Raw genomic sequence first — 19,849 nt, 5'->3', positions numbered from 1 at the left:
AAGCTCGATCCTTGTCCGTGGAGAGCAAGAGGCGGTGTATTCCCCGGTAGCAGGATTTGGTGATTGCTCATATCTATACCCCGCCATATCGGAAGCTGTTCGGTGCATCAGGCAAAGGGGGATTCAACAACAGGCGGAATCCCATTTTTGTTGGCCTTGCAGGTTTCGACTGTCTATCTTGTTCTTGTCTAAACACCGTCTGCGAGGAGAAGAGCCATGGCCGACTTTCGGCAGCTGGCCCTCGACTTTGTCCTCGAAGATGATGAGGCTAAACTAACAGAGTTGGCCCAGAGGGCGGCCAAAGGTGCGTCATGATGGTCTACAAATCTCCTTGGGATTATGAATTATAGAGTTTCTAACGTCTTCTCTTGCTTCAGAACTCGAGAACACAGCGGGTTCCAACCCTGTTGCTCGGTGGGTAGAGGCTGTGCAGCCATGGATGCCTGGGAACAAGGAGGCCGAAGATTCACAAGAAACTCCAGATTGGACATCAAGAGCTAAAGGTGAGGATCAATTGACTTTCTCTTGTCTTCCGCCGTTTGATTTTGTGCTAAAAAGTGAATTATTTAGCTTTGGAGTTCCTGTCTCGTACACTGGACTTTGTGAAGCCAGACCTCTTCAAAGCAGCTCAAGGTAGGCTTTAACTTTAAGGAAAATCCCGGCACTGTCGCATTCCCCTTTACTTACAATACGTCTAGTGAAACTATTAATTGCCTTTTTTGGCGCCATGCTTGACATTGACCACAAAGCCGGCGTTCTGGCTTCAGCTTCCGCCTTGTCTCGAATCATTGCAATGAAATGGTTTCAGCCAGCCAGCGGTTATGATATCATTGAAAAAGTATGCGCTATGAAAGAAGACTTCCAGAGACAGACTCCCAAGACTCGTCTTGCGGTTTACGAGCTGCTGAGATCACTCTTGACTGCCCCTGAAGTTGCAAGCAATCTGAAGCAAAAGGACGGCGCCTCTTGCTCATATCTGCTTAATTTGCTAGAGCTGTGCCGGAATGAGAGGGATCCAGATTGTTTAATCGTCTGGTTCGACATTCTGAGAAACTTTCTCCAGCAGTACGACCCTTCAGATGAAGTTGTTGAGAAAGTCTTTGCTGCTTTCAAGGCGTATTACCCCATTACCCTACCGCGACTGTCTCAAAGCGGCATCACCCCGGAGGATCTCAAGTCTCAGCTTCGAAAGTGCTTCTCATCAACATACCGTCTTGCCTCTCACTCTTTGCCTTTCCTGGTAGGCAAACTTGACCAAGGTGATGGCGTCACGGTAAATGTCAAGGTACGTTGACCTCTACTTTCTTGCTTGGAATTGTTAAATCTCACATATTCTAGGTTGATGTTTTGAAAACTATAAAAGAGTGCCTTGAAGAATACACAAACCCAGAGCAGTCCATTATCCCATACGTTGGCCGGATCTGGGGCAGCCTCAAATATGAAGTCCGAAATGGAGAAATCGAAGATGCTATTTGGGCCACCCTTGAAGTGCTCAAGACCCTCGCCACAAAGCTAAAGGACGATAATCTCCGCAACTACACCCTAGATGTGACGCGCGACTGCGTTACCGACTTATCGAACCCGATGTACACGACTCAGGCTGGCCGTCTTATTGTCAGTGTTCTTAGTGCAAACCCTACTGCCTTTGTTCTCATGGTTGCGCCAACGGTTACGCATCTGAAGGAGAACTTGCGGCGTCCAAAATCAGCGACTCATACGCAAGATCTGTTCAAAATACTCAATGTCATCTTGGAGACGCGATTGCTGCTGTCGCAGACTCAGATGACGGATGAGCAAAAAAGCGATTTTGCTGCCGTTGATGGCGTCTTTAAGAATCTTTATAGCGACGTGTACAGCTCTCCCATCACAGCTTCAAGCGAACAGAGTGCCAGTGAGGATGACATCAAAATTGCAGTGGAAGCTGTTCAGGGCGTTGGTGCGCTGGTCTCCCAAAGAGCTATACAATTTGGATCGGAGAGCGACGCTGCACTGCTTCTTCCCAAAGCACTGTGCTCTGAAATTGGCCTATATGTGTTCTACATTGCCCTGCATGGATTTGACAGCAGTTATCCGTGCTCGGGCTCAGATGATCTGCTAAACGAGACAGCAAAGGCTCTGTTTAAGATCAACCAAGCTCACCCAGCAGGTTTCAGGCCTCTGATTGATTGGTTCGTGACGGTCATCCACGGTAGCCGTCAAGATGGAAGCGACGAAGCCAGCGAAAAGATCCAGAAAGTAGCTGCTCTATTAGCTTACGTCGGATGCTCCGAGCTATCCAAATCACCCATCGATACGAGACGCCATTTCTTGTATCTAATTCATGTCATGACCACGGAATTAGATATAGCGATTAAAACAAATGCCAGCAAAAAGGTTTGGTGTGCGCTACTTGTCGGCATTCAGACCGCTTCCCGCTATTTCAACGACGCTTGCTTGAAGCATAGCCCCGAGAAAGACCAGGCATTCGATGGTACCATGTGGCTGTATCGAGTCAGCTACAAGTTCCCCGAACTGAAAGCATTTGTAGAAGAAAAGGAAGAGCAAGAGGGTATTACGCCAAGTTACGACACCGCAGCACCATCAAAGGAACTAACTGCTACTGCACTTCGAAACGACTTTTTGCTCATTGGCCTTGCTATTGTTCGAGGCCTCTATCGCCGAGCCACTACCACAGTTGGCCCTATTGCTGGGTCTACGAAGCCCGCACTTCAGCTATGTGATAGCTTGTCGAGCTTGGATGACTCGTCCGAGTACCGATATCTTCACCTTGTTTCTGACTTTGCCAGTTTTGTCCTTCGCGAGATGGGCGAAACCCAGCAGGTCACGCTTAAACTCGACCATTACCTTTTGAACCTGTTCCAGGATGAAATCATACCGGTTCCCATTACCCTACCCGAGGAGGGGAGAAGGCTCAGTTTGGACAAATACACGGATGAAGGGGGGTCTGCATGGGGATGGTTGACTGAAAAGACGGTCAATACTCTTTATTACGGCCTCTTGGAGGCTATGAGGCCGTCGGTTATTGCAAAGCTGGTAAGATTTCCCGCGTACCTGCTTTGGCCTCTTTCTCTATTTTCATCTGCGGCTAACACTTTATATAGTTTGATTATGGTATTGCTCAAGAGCTTCTGATCAGCAGCACCTTGAGCGCCTCCATCACTCAGAACCCAGTCACAAGGCCGGTAACGAGGTCCATCTTGACAATTTTGGCCAATAAATACAAGGTGGAGGATCTCAGCTACGTGATGGCCAGGCTGGAGGGCCGATTGGAATCTGCTCTGCACAATGCCCAGAACTCTTCAGACAGCGATGATGCTTCTCGCTACTTGGAGCAAGTTTCGTCCATTTACGCAATTGTCAGTGGTATTGTACGTCGGCCAGGCGGCAAACAAGCCCGAGGCTTGATTCAACAACTTCGCGACGCTCCCCGAAATGCAGCTACGGGCCATCTTCTGGCGCGGAGAATGGAAATGATTGTTGCGCCGCAGCAGTTTTTGTCAAAGGATAGCTTTGCTGTGGTGAAGCCGCTTTGGACGCAAAAGCTGTATTTTGACTTGGTCAAGCCCATGCTGGAAATCGCTGTCAGCCAAGATTCCGAGGCTGAGAGCCAGCTCATCAAGACAAACTACAGGATTGGCGTTTTGTCCATGATCAAGCACATGCCCTTTTCCATTTGGGAAGACGACTCTGTCGAGATTCTACGCGCATCAGTGGTGCTGTCTCAAACCCTAGGCGCGGGACCCGATACCCTGCCCGCGCTGCAGATACTCAAGACCATACTAGCAGAATCATCCGACAAAGCCCAAGACTACATCAAGAGCCTGATCAACATCTCACTGCCCTGCTTCTCTCTCAAGGTCGCCGCAGAGCGCAAGCTGCCAGACTGGCTGCCCTCCAGCTACGTCCCAGCAAGGATCCGCCCCGACACCGAAGCCGAATGCGGCAGACTGGCCCTGGAAATCGTCGGTGCGCTACCACGACTGTTCGAATCGACCTACGTGGTGCCCTTTGTGCCACAGGTACGGAGGGAACTGTCTCTGGCGTGCGGCCATCCTGTCCGGGACGTGCGCAGACTGGCGAGAGTGGCCCGTAAGGCGTGGACGGAAATGAATTGAAGCAGGCTCATGATGAAACGCAGACAAACATTTGGATTATGCACAAAACAATGGGCGCAGGGGACAAGGGACGATGTTTATAGAATTTTCTAAACGAGCATTGACTGGTGTTGGATCTTGGAGACCAGATACTTATCGTGTACTATATAGAAGGTGACACCGTCTGATTGGTTTATTTTCTGATACACTGCGATTATAGAACCACCTTTCTTACCCGAGCGTTCTTGTTTGAAGGGCGCAGCAACATTAAAATCTATGATACTCTCGCGGAATACGAACATTCATGATGGACGACAAGCTTATCATCCGAGCTCTGTCGTCTAGAGACGCAGCAAAATGGAGAATATGCCGCAACCGTCTCTATTTAGCACAGCTATTGAGCGTCTGGGTATCCGAGCGTCCAGGCAAAACCTCTCCAAGTGTCTATTGTTCTCAGTCTAGCGTCTCATTCATCCAAGCCACGAGCCCCGTGAAGATGCGGGGACGCAGCCAATTGTTTGCCGGAAAAGTGCCCAGTAAGAACCAACAGCAGGAACCGGCAAGTCCATCATCCAGCATTTGAGGCCCATGGCTGTTTCGATCATTTTATTAGGAAGGGATTGTCCGGGCCATTCCAATGTGCGGGGGAGAAGATTATATAGGGACCTATAAAGACGGGAAGAGCTCGGCAAGCCCCCCCTCCGATAATACTGCATTTGGGGCAATTGGAGAAGATCAAGCTTATTAACATATTTATTGGAGCAGATCTCTCGCTATTTAACCTTCTTTTTCAGAAGGTTTCTTCTACGCCAATGTTTGATTATCTAGCATTCGAACTCTGGCTCAACCTCGAAAGATCGTTCCGCAACACACAATGGATCGCTCGCTCAGCATGGAGGAGGCTGCGTCGCCTTCGCAGGTCAACGACAACCACGTCGCCGCGGCTTATCCTGCGGGTCAAAAGAAGAAGATCCTATGCGTCAATCAGCAGCACCGGCAGCACGAGGGCTCTTCTGCTCCGCAGCAGCAGCAATTGATGAGCAGCAGCCCCGAGAGGGAGCCGTACATGGAGCTGGAGAGGAGGGGCAGCAATGAATCTGCGGCGCGGCGGAGGCCTTCGCATTCGGGGTCGGGATTCCTCGGGACGATGCGATGAATATTTTACCGATTGATTTTTTCATGTTTCACATTTTTACGAATTTTGATACAGTAGTCGAGAAGAGGCTCTTTTTTTTTTCCCTTTTGCTTCGTCGACAATGGATTGTGTTTTGCGGCCCGATTTACATGGTGTTTTTGATGGGGGGGTTTATAAGTGGGCGATGATGTCAGTGTGCATTTCTCTGAGGAGACGGGACGGATCTGGGATCGGATGTTTGTGCTACCACGGGCTGGGAGCTGATTGGCCTGGATGGATGATTTGGCGATGCTGCCATTATGATGATTTGGTTTTTTTGCGTCTGGATGAGGAGGCGATGAGTTCTGCTAGAGATTGAGTGCTGATGCATCTTTTTTAATTGGTTGATGGGGTATAGATGCTGCGGGTATATGCATACGAGTTACCCTTACAAATACGTCAATGAAGTTCTTGCCAAATCAATACCACCGCCAGATGCAGGTCAAAATGTTGTAATTTATATACCTACCATTCTAAAAATATACAATAATTAACATCACCTTTCATATCCATCTCCCTCCAAGCCGCGTCTTCCACACAACGTATCCCGCATATCCCGCCGCCGCCATCAACACCATCCGGCCAACACCCACCAGCAAATTATTCCTCGCCCGCCTCAGAGCCTTCTCCCTGCCCTTTGCCTGGTTCTTCTTGAACGTTTCCCGATCATTAGCACGCGGGAATGGCGCCTCCACCATCTCCCCCCGTCTCTCCATCCCGCACCATCGGAACAGGCACTTGGAGATACGCGCAGAGAGGCCCCCATCCCTCCTGAATCTCGTACTCGATGCGCCGCTCCTCGGGTATCTCGTCCCTGAAGCGCTGGTAGGTGCTCGTGTACCACGCAATGGCCTTTTTCTTTTCCGTGCGGTGATCGTACCGAAAGGCAAGCCCAGACATGGCCCTGCCGAACTGCGCAAAGGCTCGCGTTGCAGGGTCAAATGCGAAGCAGAAGAGCATCCCCAGCTTGGCCAGCCGCGACGTCGGCCTCACAGACGTCATGATGGACTCGGACACGCTGCAGTACCAGTCCTCTGGGGCGCGGTTGAGGATGATGACTTTTGCCTCTGGGTACATGGCTGCGAGCTCGACGCCAAAGAGCGCCGGGGGCACGTCGACGCAGGACTGGCAGTGGCCGAGGACGGCGTCGAAGTCGGCCTTTGAGATTGTGCCTTTGCCGTCGCCGAAGTGGGCTTCGATGAGGCGGATCCATTTGGGGGCTTCTTGTTGGGGGTTTTCGAGAATGTCTTGCATGTGGTAGCAGTTGCTGAAGCCGAGCTGCTCGAGCGCTATTCGCATGCCTGGCAGATGTTTAGGATCGTGGGATATAAAAAGAGTAAAACTTGGTTGTATGACTTACTTAGGGTTCCTGTTCGCTGGACGCCGCAGACGATGACTCGCATGGGAACGACGCGATCTGGTGTGTTGGCCATGGCGAGACGGTTTATTAGAGAATTATGATTATACGAGGCAGTAAGATGTGAGTATCAATTAAATAATACGAGGGAAAGTAAGAAGGAAAATAGGAAGAGGTGGTTCAAAGCTGCATTGCACTTGAATCTTGTCGCGGTAGGGGGGAGCATTTATAGGTTGAGACGAGAGATCCCGTTTAGGCAAGTCGGGTTTAATTGAGTTCCCATTTCCCCCCGCTACTGTCGGTACCTGTAATATCTCGATCTCCTCCAAGGGCACTACCCGCGGTCGGGAAATATGCTTTACACGGTGAAAAGGCAAAAAAAAAAAAAAAAGTTGATTCTGGATTTGTTCTACAGAGTTCCCGATTCAGACCATCGTCCGATGTAGAGTAACCCAGTTCTTCGGGACCGAGCTGTGATGAGATGAGCATTTTGCTGCTGACGGGGCCGATCCTACTGCTACCTACTGCGGCTGCTTGTAAAATCTCATGCCTTTCAATTATTTTTGAGGCTCGCTCGTCTATTGGTGGGAAATGAGATATTTATAGGTCTTCCTATCTTTTGTGAGCGTTGCATCGTGGTATAGGATTTCCTGACTGCCTCTATATTTGACTTACAGTCCCGCTTTGGATATGGCCCCCACGGTAATGGCCCGAATAGCGAGATGCGAGGTGTGGCTTCAAATATGTTGCTAAAGAGATGTGTGAGTGTAGCACATACATCTAATTTTTTCTTTCTTCTTCTTCCGCTTAATACATTTTTCCGGTTGTCCTTGGCATTCAGCCTGCTTTTCTTATGTTATGACTTCTAGATGCACACATGCGCTCCAGGGTGAGCTCTAATGTCTAAGTGTTTTAGAAACATGTTGATGCAGCAAGTGAAAGGAGCCAGTTAACTCAGTATTATCGCATTCAATAATATTTTTTTAAAAGAAAGAAAAGCTCTTTTTCAGGAATTGATATACCTGAAGCTTATATCACGTCCACTGCTTTGCTTACTTGGTCCTGTACTCTCGTGGACAAGCTTGGCTTATAGAAAGCAAACTACGGTGCTTACAGGGCAGATGGCATCTTCCCAACGCAAGTCACATTCTTGCCCTAGAATGAAAAAAGCATCAAGCTTTATAATGAGATATTCGCTAGCTCCTCTTTTAATTCTTGAAATACACCCAGTCATTCTCTGGCCGTTACCCTTTTCCAGATTGTCTCTCTCTTACGCCTTTCGTTGCCTCCCTCCTTCTGATGCGTCTACTCCCGTAGCTGCGCCGTTGTTCGCCGCCAGAATCGCATCCAACAGTTCAGGGTTCGCATTCAGCATGTCCTGGGATTCTGACTTGATGCGTCTGGGGTCCAGCTTGCCGATCACGGGGACTGATGTGGCCAGGATCTGCTGGAATGGCACGGCCACAAAGTAGCCGCTCTCGTCGAAGAAGGAGGCGAATGGCTTGGCCACCTCGATGATGCGTGACTTGGCGGATTTGTCTGTGATGGTAATGGAGAGTCTATACGTGGGATCCAGCTTCTTTGTTGTGCTGACTACTGTGATCTGATGCGATTCCCTTGTTAGTTGCTGCACTGGCGTCGTTTCATGGCATGGCTTCCAAGTTACCTTTTCTCCAGACGGCGTGGTCCCCTGGTATACCACGCCCTTTTCCACAAACATCATCCAGAATGTCAGAGCACCGTTTAGAAGCGTGTAGAGGCCCACCGCGATGGCTGTGTAGATCTTGGTGTCCTCAAAGCCCAGCTTGTAGTCCCATGCGAAACATGCCGCGCAGATGACGAACGCAGTGTATCCCAGTCCCAGCCGCACGTCGCTCAGGAAATGTGTCTGCTTGAATTTTAGAGAGTTGAGGTAGTTGGGAATCGCATCGTCGGCCGTGTTCTTGAGATCTGTGGCCACGGTGTCAGAATAAGAAGCTTGACCAATTGAACGCCTAAAAATGAAGCATCAAACAAGTTGAATCTTACCGGCGAGATTGTATAGCGAAATCTTTTCTGCAGCCATGATTTCGGTTGTGTTTGATTGAATCGCGAGTATCGCAAGGCGCTGGCTGGTGTAAGTTAAGGCAGAGGTGGCCTGTAGTTTACTTTTGTAGTGGCTTCGTTAGTGCTGCGCGCCGATCGTGGGGTGGTCCAGCAGCTGTGCCGGAAATATGGGGCGCGACGGCTGCCGGCGGTAGGATACTCCGTAATAGCTGTCCTCCACCTCAATCATTCCCAGCTCTCCCATTGACGGCACATCTCGTAGCCTCTCACCCCTCTATCGCAGCACCATTGCCAACCGCTGACGGCGTCGCATTGGATTCGACCGCGGCTGATCGGCCAAGCAAACCACCACCATGGCGCAAATTCCAGCCCAGACCCTGCACAGGGACCCCCAGCTCTTGTACGTGTCCCCCGCGGCGTAGCTCCAGCTGGCACAGCTAACGTGATGCTTCTGCTCATAGCTACTGGATCCTGATCCCCATCACCATTGTCATGGTCCTGACAGGCGTCCTCCGCCACTATGCGTCCGTCCTCATGACAACCACCCCGAAGAAGGCCGACATCAAGACCATCCGCGAGCAGCGTGCTCTCGCCCACGGCGCCAACCTGAGGAACAACTACCACGTTCTGTCGCGCAAGGCCTTTGAGACTCGCCGAGACTTTTTGATTGATGGATTTGAATCCGGTGCCTACTTGAAGAACCCGCAGCAAAAGGGCCAGCCTCCGGCGAACCCGCTGTCGGATCCGAATGCCATGGAGGGCATGATGGGCATGATGAAGAACAACATGGCCATGATTATCCCCAACACATTGATCATGAGCTGGGTCAATGCCTTTTTCAGCGGATACGTCATCAGTATGTCGTGGATATTCTTGCTGGGGTGATGACTCTTTGTGCTGACTACGCGCAGTGAAACTGCCCTTCCCCATTACCATCAAATTTAAGAGCATGCTGCAGGCTGGTGTCCAGACCAAAGACATGGACCCTCGCTGGATGTCCAGTATTAGTTGGTACTTTTTGTGTATTTTCGGTCTCCAGTTTGTCTATGTCTTTCTCCTCGGTAGCGATAATGGTACGTTCATACACGATGCCCTCTTTATATAAAGCACACGAAAACAGGCTCTAACAACCTACTAGCCGCTAGCCAAATTGCCCAGCAGATGCAGGCCCAGCAGATGCCCGTCGGCCCCATGGCCCCTGGCCAGGATCCCAGCAAGATGTTCAAGGCCGAGGCTGAAAACCTGGCTGTCATTGAGCACTACTCCGTCTTGGACGGCGTCGAGGAGCGACTCCTGGAGAGGATCAAAGTATAGAATATTTCTAGATTTTCTTTTCAGAAAAGACGGACATGATATTATAAATAAATTGTACCCCTTGAACGCCTCTAATAATACCATTAAGCACCATCCCACCATAAGCATACTCCGAGACCTTCAGCCGCCATGCTGCCCTTGATCTTGTAGGGAGTCTTTGCCGGCGTGTCTTCAGCTGCAGTAGGCCCGGCAGGGGTTTGGTCGTGCCATTCTTCGTCGATAACCTGGAAACGAACCATTTCATGGTTATCGTAAAATAGGCGTTCTTCATCAAAGTTCCATATCCAAATTTGCTCGCTATGATTACTATTTGGGTTGTCAGGGCCTGTGACACTTTGACCGTTGAGTCACGAGTGAGAAGGAGAACGAGACTCACTATTCAGCCCCCTGGGGTAGCTCCTCATATGGCACGAAGATGTCGTCAAAGAAGTCTGTTCTCAAGTGTATTCCAGAAGGAGTCGAGCTGCGTATTCTGCCAAGCATGACCTCGCCCTTGAAAGGTCTAAAGACTATCATTCGAAACTCGACTGGTTTTGTGTAAGCATATTGAAACAGCTGCAGAAAGGAGGGGATGTTACTGCATCATACCATTGACATTGACCAAGCCTGTTCCATGGCCTATCAGACCCTCAGACGTCCATAAGACGTCGTATAATGATATACATAGTCCGATTTTTTGAACCACCTGTTCCGAAAGATGAGTTTTAGCTGGTTCCCGCTTTTCCTGGCATCAAACACGCAGCACAAACACTGACCTTGTTTGCGTACTTTGCATTAATGTTATCCTCTATTGCCACGATGCTGTGTTTTGAGAAGTCTTCTGGAGAGATCTGCACCAGATCGGAAAATTTGGTCTATGACTCTGAGGGTTAGTGATGCTATACGAAATACGCACTCATAGATTTCGACTTGCGGCGACGTACCAGGATAAACATTTTTCTAGATTTTCACAAAAAAAAGTTCAATCGCCTTTCTCAGCAGTGAATCATAAGCGGCAGCGACAAATAAAGAACCATCACGGATGAGAGGCTGTCGTCAGGTGCATTTCATTACGGCGCCTCAAGTAGCAGCTCTCACCAGTAATCGATTGTGCATCTTATAGTTTGGAAATACGTACAAAAAAGTCAAAAAGCTCGGCGAAATGCTTGTTGAACAGATTGGAGCTAGTCCGACACTGGCTAGCATCGCGGCACCTCGCTCCGGATACACTCTCACCGCCTTCTACAATCGGACTAGCGCACCCATTGCCCAGTGGCACTTCATTTTCTGGGAAAGTCAGGCATCGTCGAACATCTCGCCGTCGACTCTCTCATCTCAGACGTCCCTGAGCAGCGTCTTTGCCACCAACATCCAGGTCTATCCGTTTTGTAGCCTGGAATATCCTTGGATCGCATCAATTCGTCATTTCTGTTTCTCAATTTGATTTCTTACCTGGTTTATCCTTGTCGAGTTCCTCCTCCTGCTTTGCAACTCCCCGTCGAGTCCGAGAAGTCTCGAAGTCCGACACTCTTTCGCCATCCTCTGCATCCGCCTCCTGCTCGGATACTCCAGCAGCCGATGCTGCCTGTCATTGTTTGACTTTCCTGCAAAGCATCCAGAACCGTTCCAATTCTCTTCTACATGAACCTATAAGCAATGTCGACGTACAATTACGCACCACCTCCCCCTCCGCCTCCCACCTCCGGCGGCGCCAGCTTCGGGCAGTCGAGTTCGGCCCCGTATGGCCAGAGTCGCGGTGGTGGATCAGGCAGTCGTCGAGGCGGCCACTATCACGGAGGCCGTGGCGACTATCACAACTCGCAGCCGCGATACGAATACACTGGGCAGCCATACCCAGCCCAACACGCAGTGCCTTACGGCAGCTCTCACCCGCCGGCGAACAGCTATCCGGCTGCTCAGCCGCAGTGGACTCCAGACCATGGCCATGCTCCCGCACACCACGCACATCCGCATGCTCCTGTACCGCTCTCCGCAACAAACTATCACCCAAACTATGCTCCCCAGCCTTATGCTCCGTCTCAATACCCCCAGCAGGCCCCTTATGCTGCCCCTCAGCCTTACCCCTATCAAGCCCCCCCCTCCTCCACCCAGCCAGGCGCAGTGGAGCGGTCAAGCGGCTCATCAGACATACGGGAATAGCAGAGGTCGCGGAGGAGGCTACGGTGACCGTGGAGGCCACAAGCCGTCTCAGGGCGTGCCTCCCGTCCGCCACAGCCATGAATATGATGCGGCACCTCCTCCGATAGTTGGCAGCTTCCCTCAGTCATACCCCCCCCGATCATCGCGTTGTGCATTATCCTCCACCCCAATATGCTTATGCAGCGCCCCCCGCCTCCTCCCGTTGCCGCTCGTCACCCAGAATCTTCACACGGCCAGTATCCTCGCCGAGGACGTGGTGGGCACAGAGATGGCCATGGCAAGGGGCGGGGTAGCCATCACTCCCATCATCATGGGGCCAACGATAAGCCACGCCTACCAAAGCCGTCCAATAATAATTTGGATAACGCTTCAAAGCCTGACAAGTCCGAGTCTCCTTCAGTTGGTAAAAAGAAGAAGAGAAAGACCAATACGCTGGGCCTAACCCCAGGAGTTGACTCGGAAACAGAAGATGATGAGGGGGAGGAGAAGACCCTCACCGAGCTAATTGGTCAAGAAACTCTCAAGTGAGTAATCCAATCTTGTCTACTCATGTGCGATATCCGTATTAACCACGTTTACTGAATTTAGTATTAGCGATGTTGCGGCTTTTATCGCCGAACGAAAGAAAAAGTTCCCCACCAGAGCGCGCATCGAAGCCAAAAAAGGCCGCCGAGTTGGCGCGAAAAGAAGAGGACAAGGCTGCCTCTCTAGAGAAGGAAGCTGATAGATTGAGAAAGCAACTGCGAAGAGTCGAGTTTTCCATTAAGAGAAAGCGAGAGCAGGGTGATGAGGGTGACGAAATGCGGGAGCCCTCTGATGACTCGTCTGACGATGAGCCAGAAGTCATGTCTAGCCGCACTCAAACCGCACCACCTCCCTCTTCCTCAGCCAAGAAGGCTGATATCACTAGGCATTGCAAATATTATTCTACCGGTGGAACTTGCGGGAAGAAGGGCAAGTGCCGCTTCGTCCATGATCCCCAAGCTAGAGAAGCGGCGATCAAAGAACGCGAGGCCAACAATGGTCGTTTGACTATCCAGCAGCGGTTAATCTTGAACGACAAGGAGCAAGAAGATTTGGCTATCCTTCAATCCATCCAATATCTTCGCGAGAAAGGCCTCATGAATACTGCTGGAGCTTCGGCGGCGGCTCCCCTCAGTAACGAAGAAAAGAAACTCGCAGCCAAGTCCGCTTCCACATCCACACCAGTGCCCACATCTACGCTCACTTCGACATCTGCGCCCGCTTCTGTTTCTACGCTGCCACCTTCTACGTCCAGCCTCCCTGCTATCCCACCACAGCCCGCTAAGCGCGAACCACCTCGCAGAAGCAACCCGCCTCCCTCCATCATCCCCACCGCTAATAGTATCAGCGCTCAGGGGGTGAAGCACTATCAGGGCTGGCTCCTGAAACCGTACGGAAGCTCAAGTGGGAAGCAGTCACGGAGCGATGATTTACCTTGACTGGGCTGTTTGAATGCGCATAAACACCCATTTTCATAACATTCTCCTCAAAACTATCTGAATAAGCCAAACTCGGATATTTATCTACACATTCTACACGATATTAGATATCGTTTCCAAAAACCTGTGTGCATTTTCTATTTTTATTGGTTCTGCTCTTGTTTCAGAGTGTGCTTGCTGTTTTTTTTATACAAAAGAAAAATACTCATTGGGCGGAGTTTGCTTGACAGTCTTGCAAGTGTGACAAATGTCGACCTGGGGACAAAAGGCGGCGCCAACTGGCTGCTAGGATCTTGAACATGGGCTCGGCTGGATGCCTTGAGAAGCCAGTTCTAACCCAGCTGGGACTATTCACACGCATCATTCTTCGACACCACTCATGTTTTTTTTTGTCAATATTTGGTCTGGTGATTCCCTGAAGGCTTGCTTGTCTCTCTATGCAGCTCAACTCGTTTGGGCGCGAAGAGAGACAAGAAGTTGTCTGCCTTTACAATAACTAACGATTTTCTCTCTTTCTCATTAACAATTTATAGGATTCAGTTGATTGGGTCGAAAAAATAACTTTTTTTTTTTTTTTTAAAAAAAAAAAAGAAAAGGCAAGGATAAATTTGTTATTTACTATATGTTATATAAAGGCTGGCGAAACTTGTTTCCTCTATTCTTTTCGTTCGAATACATTCTTCTTAGCTGCTCAAAGTTATGGTTCATAGGTTCACGGTAGTCAATACGATTATTATTTTCCCATTAGCATTTTGCTTATAGATATATATCAGAAGCATGATTGACAATTATACACATTGGGTGACCGTCTTTGTCAAGAAAAATATAAAAGGATAAAAGCTAGCTCTAACTCGCAAATTGTCCAATTCCAGACACTGCAGCCAAGTCCTTGTTTTTGCGCCATAGAATGCAAATCCAGCCTTCCAAGAAACACCGTTGACAGAATATAAAAAGCCAAACAAAAATCAGAAAAGAGAAGGAGAAAAGAGAGAAAGAGAGACACATGAAAAGAGCACAAAATAGCAAAGCGCGAAAAAAAAGAAGAAAAATATTACCAGAAATAATCCACCAAATATAAAAGCCTTGTGGAATACCACAAGGACTTTTTTCCTTCTTCTAATGATGAAACTCCGTCGCTAAATGACTCGGACAAAGCGGTCTGCCATTTCCTTCTGTTGCAAGCTGCCTAAACGCTCATTCCCCCCCCTTCAATCTTTTAGCTTTCCCCAACGCCTATTTGCTTCCATTCTTCATTAAATTCAGCTTTAATGCCTATCCTCGTTTCGAATCATCAAGTAGCGAATCCCCTTTTTGTCGCGTAACGTAAATAGTCAGAGAGAAAATGTTGTAGTGAAGGCGAATCGCGCACTAAAGATGGTTATATCGTCAGGGGACTGCAGAAACGCAAGTCACTCTCTTTTCTCATTCTGCTTTCTGAGCCTTCTTCTCGCTCAACGTCGATTAGCGCGGAGAGCATCGAGGGCCTTGCGCTTCCTCTCCTCCTTTGCCATTTTGAGCGACTGTTCAAGCTTCTGCTCCCGGTCATCTTCGCGCCGGGCAATTCGCTCCGCCATCCGCTCTTCGCCGTCGATGTCGTCCAGGCCGGCTTCCATGTCAGATGATCCATCTGATGCATAATCATAGCGTTGGCCATCGTCTTCTGCGTCATCATAGTCGATAAAGTCATCCATGTCTTCGTCGTAATCGTCCTCATACCGTGATCTTCTGTTCGAGCTGGGTCTGGGAGGAGGGGCATTGAGAAGGGCTCCGCCTCTTGGGGCGTTGCCCTTCTTTAACGCAGCGCCCGGCTTGGGACGTGCCGTTCCGGTGTAGCCGGTGGTTGCTGACGCTGCCTTCTTAACTTTCTTCTCTGGCTCTGGCACAGAAGCCTTCCTGGAAGATGCCGCTGCCTTGGAAGGCTGTCGAGAAGCAGCGCCGTTTCGGTCACTCTTTGAGGATGCATTCCCATTGGTGCCATTGCGCTGTCCCGGCTTGGCTGATCCCTTGTACCCAGTCCCAGTCGAGGGTTTCCTGCCTTGAGCGCCCAAAGGTGCAGCCTTGACATCACTCCTCTCTTTATCCTTCTTTATAGCTCCTCCCTCAGCCTTTTTGTGCTGGATTTTCCCGACCTGGCCCATAACGGCTTGTGCCCGTTGGGCTCGGGCAAGGATCTCCGCATACGAGCCCTTCTTCGGAGGAGCTTTGGGCTTGCTTGGGTCGGCTGGGGGTGGCGGTGGTTGTCTACTGGCAACTACTGGCCTAGCCGGTCGACTCGCAGAATTGATAGGCTTTGGAGGGATCGGCGCCGGTCTTGACAGAGTAGAGTTCGCGGGCCGCTGTGGTAGTTTTGCAGGGTGTGCGAATAGACGCGGTGTCTTTGAGTCATTCCTTGTAAGATCATCGTCGGCCTTTCGTTTAGTAGAAGCGCTCTGCGGTCGTTGAACGGCTGGCGCAGGGTTGTCCGAGGACTTTCCGCCACTGATCTGGGCCAGAAGATCTCCGATCTGGTAGTATGTATTAGCCACTGTGCCTATTGATGCCCAAAGGTGGCCAAACGGGAGAAAAAGGAAAGGAAAGGCGACTTACCGGCATCGTGTCTATCGCGAAACTTCTAGTCCTTCAAAATCGAGATTATTCCAGCTAAATTTCTCACGTAGCCCTCCCAAGTCGATTACACGCGGCGATGCATAGATAACGTCGCTCCTCGGCTCTTCCAGCACGGAGGAATCGAATCGGCGCCGAAGCACGCTCCCCTCAAACAAAGAGGCAAAAAGCCTTTAGTGTGGCGCTTCTCGAGCTGGATGCGCACCTTGCGGTTATCGGAGATGTTCTCAAAGGAGGAAATGAAAGAAAATTCGATTAAAAGCGATATTTGGGCAGCGAAGATGAATGGAATAAACCGGGTATCTACAACAAACTATCACAGCAAGTTCAAGAGAAAAAGAGTTCAGGAAGAAAGGCTGGCCAATGCCGGCAGAGCTCCGGCTAGATAACAGGCTGACGCCACAACGGCCGTAGAACAAGGTGAGTATCCACGTGACCTTCAATCGTTATCTGTGGCGGTGTGATAAGCAGCTGTGGCTGGACCCGACGCCCTAAAGCGGATCGTTTTCGGCTAGCAGCAATTTTAGCGCCCACAATGTAAATTGCCCTGTAACTTCTATTTGTGGGAACTTTTTTTTCCCAAACTTTTGTTCCGACAACAAGCCATCAACCACCACCAGAACTCGAAGGCTTCAGTCTCCGCCCAACTTGCGGTTAAAGTGATTGATTTCTCGTGTTCCTCTTGAACCTCCTAAAGTGAGTTGCCTCTCTATTCACAGCTGCGCAGTTTGAATCGACCTCGAAGCTGGATATCCCTGTCTCTTCGATCGACTCTGCAGAATTGACGGCTGCTTCCACATACCTGCCGCCTTTGGGAAAAAAAAATTCAAAGATTTCTAACAATTTTTCTCTCTTCCACAGAAACTTTCAAAATGAAGCACCTCGCAGCTTACCTCCTGCTCACCCTCGGCGGCAACGCCTCCCCTCTGCTGAGGATGTCAAGGCTGTCCTCAGCTCCGTCGGCATTGAGGCCGAGGATGAGCGTCTTGAGAAGCTCATCTCTGAGCTCTCTGGCAAGGACGTCAACGAGGTATGATTTGATCATCCAACTGAAAATTCTTGTCATAGGCATAAACTAACAGCCTCTCTCTTATAGCTGATCGCCGCTGGCTCTGAGAAGCTCGCTTCCGTTCCCTCTGGCGGTGCCGGTGGTGCTGCCCCTGCTGGCGGTGCTGCTGCCGGTGGCGCTGCCGCCGCTGAGGCTGTTGAGGAGAAGGAGGAGGAGAAGGAGGAGTCCGACGAGGATATGGGCTTCGGCCTTTTCGACTAAGCGCCCTATTTCTAAACAGGATCCGCAAAGTTACGACCCTCTACGAATTTCGGAAAAGTCACGAGCATGTTGTGCGGTTAGCCTTTCATGGCTCTGGTGGCGTGGGAGGATTAATTGCTCATGGATGGCACGGCGGCTGTTATAGGCTGAACTGATAGGTCCAATCATGAAATTGACGACTTGCCGTTTTCTCCGAATATCTGCTCCCCTACTCTGATTGTGACGCTGGCTGCAACGTGATTTACTCTGAGTTGAGATGTTAACCATGTTATGCTTTTCTCCTACGTGAAGGATATTTGCCATATGTGGATTGAAAGACTCCATTTGTCAAGGCACCAAATGGTTTTAGTTAACCTGTCTCAAGTCAATGTACTACGTCCAAGAACCGTTTGGACTACCCTACACAAAAGGTATTTCTCCACAGAAAAAGAGTGACTGAACAATCCATATGGTATCACGTCGTGGAACAAGTGTAGGATTAAGATGTCAATATTTATTTGTCTTATGGTACACTTGTAAAGTCTGCAATGATCCTCGGTTTTTGCCAAATGAAACCACAGCAGATATTTACCCGTAAGCCGCCAAAACGATTTCTTCGCCATTCTGCGTCAAAAACACATATATCAAGTCTCCTAATCTAATCGTACAAACACAAGTAAAAAACACGAACTTTTAATTATCAAATCGTAGACGGAAATTTATCCGGGCGATACGTCGCCTCGGGCGCTCCCCAAGAGAATGTCGGATGCCGTCTCGCAGCATCGAGCTCTTCGTATTCTGGCAGCGGTGAAGTTCCTGGATCGTCAAAGGTAGGTAATTCAACAGGAGGAATTTCAACTCGTAGGGGCTGTAGCACAGCTGTAGGTGGTGGACTTGGTGGACTGCTGAGTTGTTAGTAAAAAGATGGACATGACGCTCTAAAGGTCGACATATGAGACGATCGAATCGAGACATGGAATATCATTCTAACAACTTACTTGCGTATAATATCTACTCCTCTTGCAAGAGAGCTCGCCGACGGCAAATTAAAATTGAGAATAGTAGGCGTACCGTGAATTGGCCGTATCGGAGGCATAGAAACTTGTCGCACCTCTGCCGCAGCCTCAAGCTCAGCGGGATTTGATCCGTTATGCTCCGAACGTGCATTTCTGCTAAACTTCTTTTTCCAGCGTTTATCGAGCTTTTTTCTGAAAGATTCCAAGTTTGGATTATTATCATGAGTGGAAGGGCGGCGGCGGCTGCTGTGGTGGCCGGCGAAGAAGAAGAAGGCGGCGACGACGCCGACGATGGTGGAACTCCCTATGGCGATGCCAATGATTTGCGCTGTGGTATTTCCAGAGGTAGGTTGCGGTATGGGTGATTGTGTAATTGTTTCTTTTCCTCTGGCGGGAGCTGTTGCGGTTACTGTTGTTGTTACTGTTGTTGTGATAGTTGACGCTGGGCCGCAGGACGTTATTTGTGGCTGAGCTTGAGTAGTAGAAGATGATATTGATGGGCTGGCTGAGACTGCTCAACATTGATTTGTTATTATCGCCATACAGGCCATTCTATAACATTGGAACATACCAATAGATGTTGATGCTCTTTCATCAATCGCTCGGCACAAAGCCTTCTCACCAAACATCACGGCCACGATCGCCGCTAATTGAAAACACCGCATGGTGTAAAAGCAATATGAGAGAAAATCAGCTTTATTCCGAGTACTCCTGGAGAATGATACAATCGGTAAACATGCCGGCAACCCCGACTTAAATGAAGAGGGAAGAAGTGAAGAAAAGCTATGATTTCGGGGTTCGTTCCGATCTCAACATTAAAAGAAAGATATCCGAATGGCCATGGCGCCGAAACGGATGTAAGAAAGCAGCAAGCCAGGCGCCGACTACCCTGTTTCTCCTCATCGGAGAGAATGGAGAATACCTGTAACCGTGGAGGGGCCACTTGATGGCCTTGCGTGATCTTGAAGTCAAGGGCGGATGAGAGGTAAGATGCCGGATTGGGAATACTGGGATGCTGTTAACCTTGGGAGAGCAAGATTAGAGCGTTGGCCGCCTTTGTCGCCAAAGATGGGTTCTGCCTGATGCTCCGAATCTGCACCGGATACACCTAGATATCAGTGAAACAAGTCTATATAACATATGTAGCAAATGCCAAAGCTTAACTCAGTAACTGTAGAGTCTGATTATGGATGTATGATAGTCTATGAAGATATCTGAGTATTAGATAATCTGCCGCCACCCCTGCTTTCCAACACTTGCTTCTTTTCCCTTTTGTTTGCCGCTTTCGTTATAACCTGGCTCGGTGGTTGGAGACGTGGCAGACAAGGGGTCTCGTTTGTTTACCATGTCTAGTGACAAGAATCTCTTTTGCATAAAGAATCCGACAGGCAGC

General features: G+C 49.6%; 12 protein-coding genes across 12 annotated transcripts; 7 read left to right on the top strand and 5 right to left on the bottom strand.

The window, feature by feature from the left end:
- Nucleotides 1-216: 216 nt before the first annotated feature.
- Nucleotides 217-4,115, top strand: TrAtP1_012272 (uncharacterized protein; the record flags this gene model as incomplete). The annotated part of the gene is made up of 6 exons (XM_014090325.2): nt 217-304; nt 378-503; nt 571-633; nt 699-1,285; nt 1,339-3,033; nt 3,102-4,115. 6 exons carry the CDS (start codon nt 217-219, stop codon nt 4,113-4,115), a joined length of 3,573 nt encoding a protein of 1,190 aa, XP_013945800.2.
- Nucleotides 4,116-4,968: 853 nt separating this feature from the next.
- On the top strand, nt 4,969-5,250 carry TrAtP1_012271 (uncharacterized protein; the record flags this gene model as incomplete). Its single annotated transcript, XM_066115457.1, has 1 exon — nt 4,969-5,250. One exon carries the CDS (start codon nt 4,969-4,971, stop codon nt 5,248-5,250), a length of 282 nt encoding a protein of 93 aa, XP_065971556.1.
- Nucleotides 5,251-5,709: 459 nt separating this feature from the next.
- Nucleotides 5,710-7,089, bottom strand: TrAtP1_012270 (uncharacterized protein). The gene has a single exon (XM_066115456.1). The coding sequence runs from the start codon at nt 6,565-6,567 to the stop codon at nt 5,938-5,940; it is 630 nt and encodes a 209-aa protein (XP_065971555.1). The 5' UTR covers nt 6,568-7,089; the 3' UTR covers nt 5,710-5,937.
- A 501-nt stretch (nt 7,090-7,590) lies between these two features.
- On the bottom strand, nt 7,591-8,778 carry TrAtP1_012269 (uncharacterized protein). The gene is made up of 2 exons (XM_066115455.1): nt 8,654-8,778; nt 7,591-8,575 (listed from the first exon to the last, which is right to left on the bottom strand). Exons 1-2 carry the CDS (start codon nt 8,688-8,690, stop codon nt 7,896-7,898), a joined length of 717 nt encoding a protein of 238 aa, XP_065971554.1. The 5' UTR covers nt 8,691-8,778; the 3' UTR covers nt 7,591-7,895.
- Nucleotides 8,779-8,919: 141 nt separating this feature from the next.
- TrAtP1_012268 (uncharacterized protein) lies at nt 8,920-9,985 on the top strand (the record flags this gene model as incomplete). Its single annotated transcript, XM_014090328.2, has 4 exons — nt 8,920-9,071; nt 9,133-9,527; nt 9,583-9,744; nt 9,810-9,985. The coding sequence occupies exons 1-4, from the start codon at nt 9,025-9,027 to the stop codon at nt 9,983-9,985; spliced, it is 780 nt and encodes a 259-aa protein (XP_013945803.1). The 5' UTR covers nt 8,920-9,024.
- On the bottom strand, nt 9,984-11,078 carry TrAtP1_012267 (uncharacterized protein). The gene is made up of 5 exons (XM_014090329.2): nt 10,909-11,078; nt 10,741-10,839; nt 10,574-10,670; nt 10,362-10,512; nt 9,984-10,291 (listed from the first exon to the last, which is right to left on the bottom strand). Exons 1-5 carry the CDS (start codon nt 10,918-10,920, stop codon nt 10,069-10,071), a joined length of 582 nt encoding a protein of 193 aa, XP_013945804.1. The 5' UTR covers nt 10,921-11,078; the 3' UTR covers nt 9,984-10,068.
- Nucleotides 11,079-11,620: 542 nt separating this feature from the next.
- On the top strand, nt 11,621-12,124 carry TrAtP1_012266 (uncharacterized protein; the record flags this gene model as incomplete). Its single annotated transcript, XM_014090330.2, has 1 exon — nt 11,621-12,124. One exon carries the CDS (start codon nt 11,621-11,623, stop codon nt 12,122-12,124), a length of 504 nt encoding a protein of 167 aa, XP_013945805.2.
- Nucleotides 12,125-12,295: 171 nt separating this feature from the next.
- On the top strand, nt 12,296-12,652 carry TrAtP1_012265 (uncharacterized protein; the record flags this gene model as incomplete). Its single annotated transcript, XM_066115454.1, has 1 exon — nt 12,296-12,652. One exon carries the CDS (start codon nt 12,296-12,298, stop codon nt 12,650-12,652), a length of 357 nt encoding a protein of 118 aa, XP_065971553.1.
- A 68-nt stretch (nt 12,653-12,720) lies between these two features.
- Nucleotides 12,721-13,587, top strand: TrAtP1_012264 (uncharacterized protein; the record flags this gene model as incomplete). The annotated part of the gene is made up of 1 exon (XM_066115453.1): nt 12,721-13,587. The coding sequence occupies one exon, from the start codon at nt 12,721-12,723 to the stop codon at nt 13,585-13,587; it is 867 nt and encodes a 288-aa protein (XP_065971552.1).
- Nucleotides 13,588-14,345: 758 nt separating this feature from the next.
- Nucleotides 14,346-16,523, bottom strand: TrAtP1_012263 (uncharacterized protein). The gene is made up of 2 exons (XM_014090332.2): nt 16,174-16,523; nt 14,346-16,091 (listed from the first exon to the last, which is right to left on the bottom strand). The coding sequence occupies exons 1-2, from the start codon at nt 16,177-16,179 to the stop codon at nt 15,039-15,041; spliced, it is 1,059 nt and encodes a 352-aa protein (XP_013945807.1). The 5' UTR covers nt 16,180-16,523; the 3' UTR covers nt 14,346-15,038.
- On the top strand, nt 16,473-17,461 carry TrAtP1_012262 (uncharacterized protein; the record flags this gene model as incomplete). The annotated part of the gene is made up of 4 exons (XM_066115452.1): nt 16,473-16,516; nt 16,606-16,611; nt 17,053-17,221; nt 17,288-17,461. 4 exons carry the CDS (start codon nt 16,473-16,475, stop codon nt 17,459-17,461), a joined length of 393 nt encoding a protein of 130 aa, XP_065971551.1.
- Nucleotides 17,462-18,140: 679 nt separating this feature from the next.
- Nucleotides 18,141-19,085, bottom strand: TrAtP1_012261 (uncharacterized protein; the record flags this gene model as incomplete). The annotated part of the gene is made up of 3 exons (XM_066115451.1): nt 18,141-18,342; nt 18,439-18,967; nt 19,028-19,085. The coding sequence occupies 3 exons, from the start codon at nt 19,083-19,085 to the stop codon at nt 18,141-18,143; spliced, it is 789 nt and encodes a 262-aa protein (XP_065971550.1).
- Nucleotides 19,086-19,849: the final 764 nt, after the last annotated feature.

The sequence above is a fragment of the Trichoderma atroviride genome, chromosome 7 (genome assembly GCF_020647795.1).
Source record: "Trichoderma atroviride chromosome 7, complete sequence".
NCBI lineage: Eukaryota > Fungi > Ascomycota > Sordariomycetes > Hypocreales > Hypocreaceae > Trichoderma > Trichoderma atroviride.
Note: the sequence above shows the minus strand (reverse complement) of the source record. Positions and strands in the feature narration are given on the sequence as shown.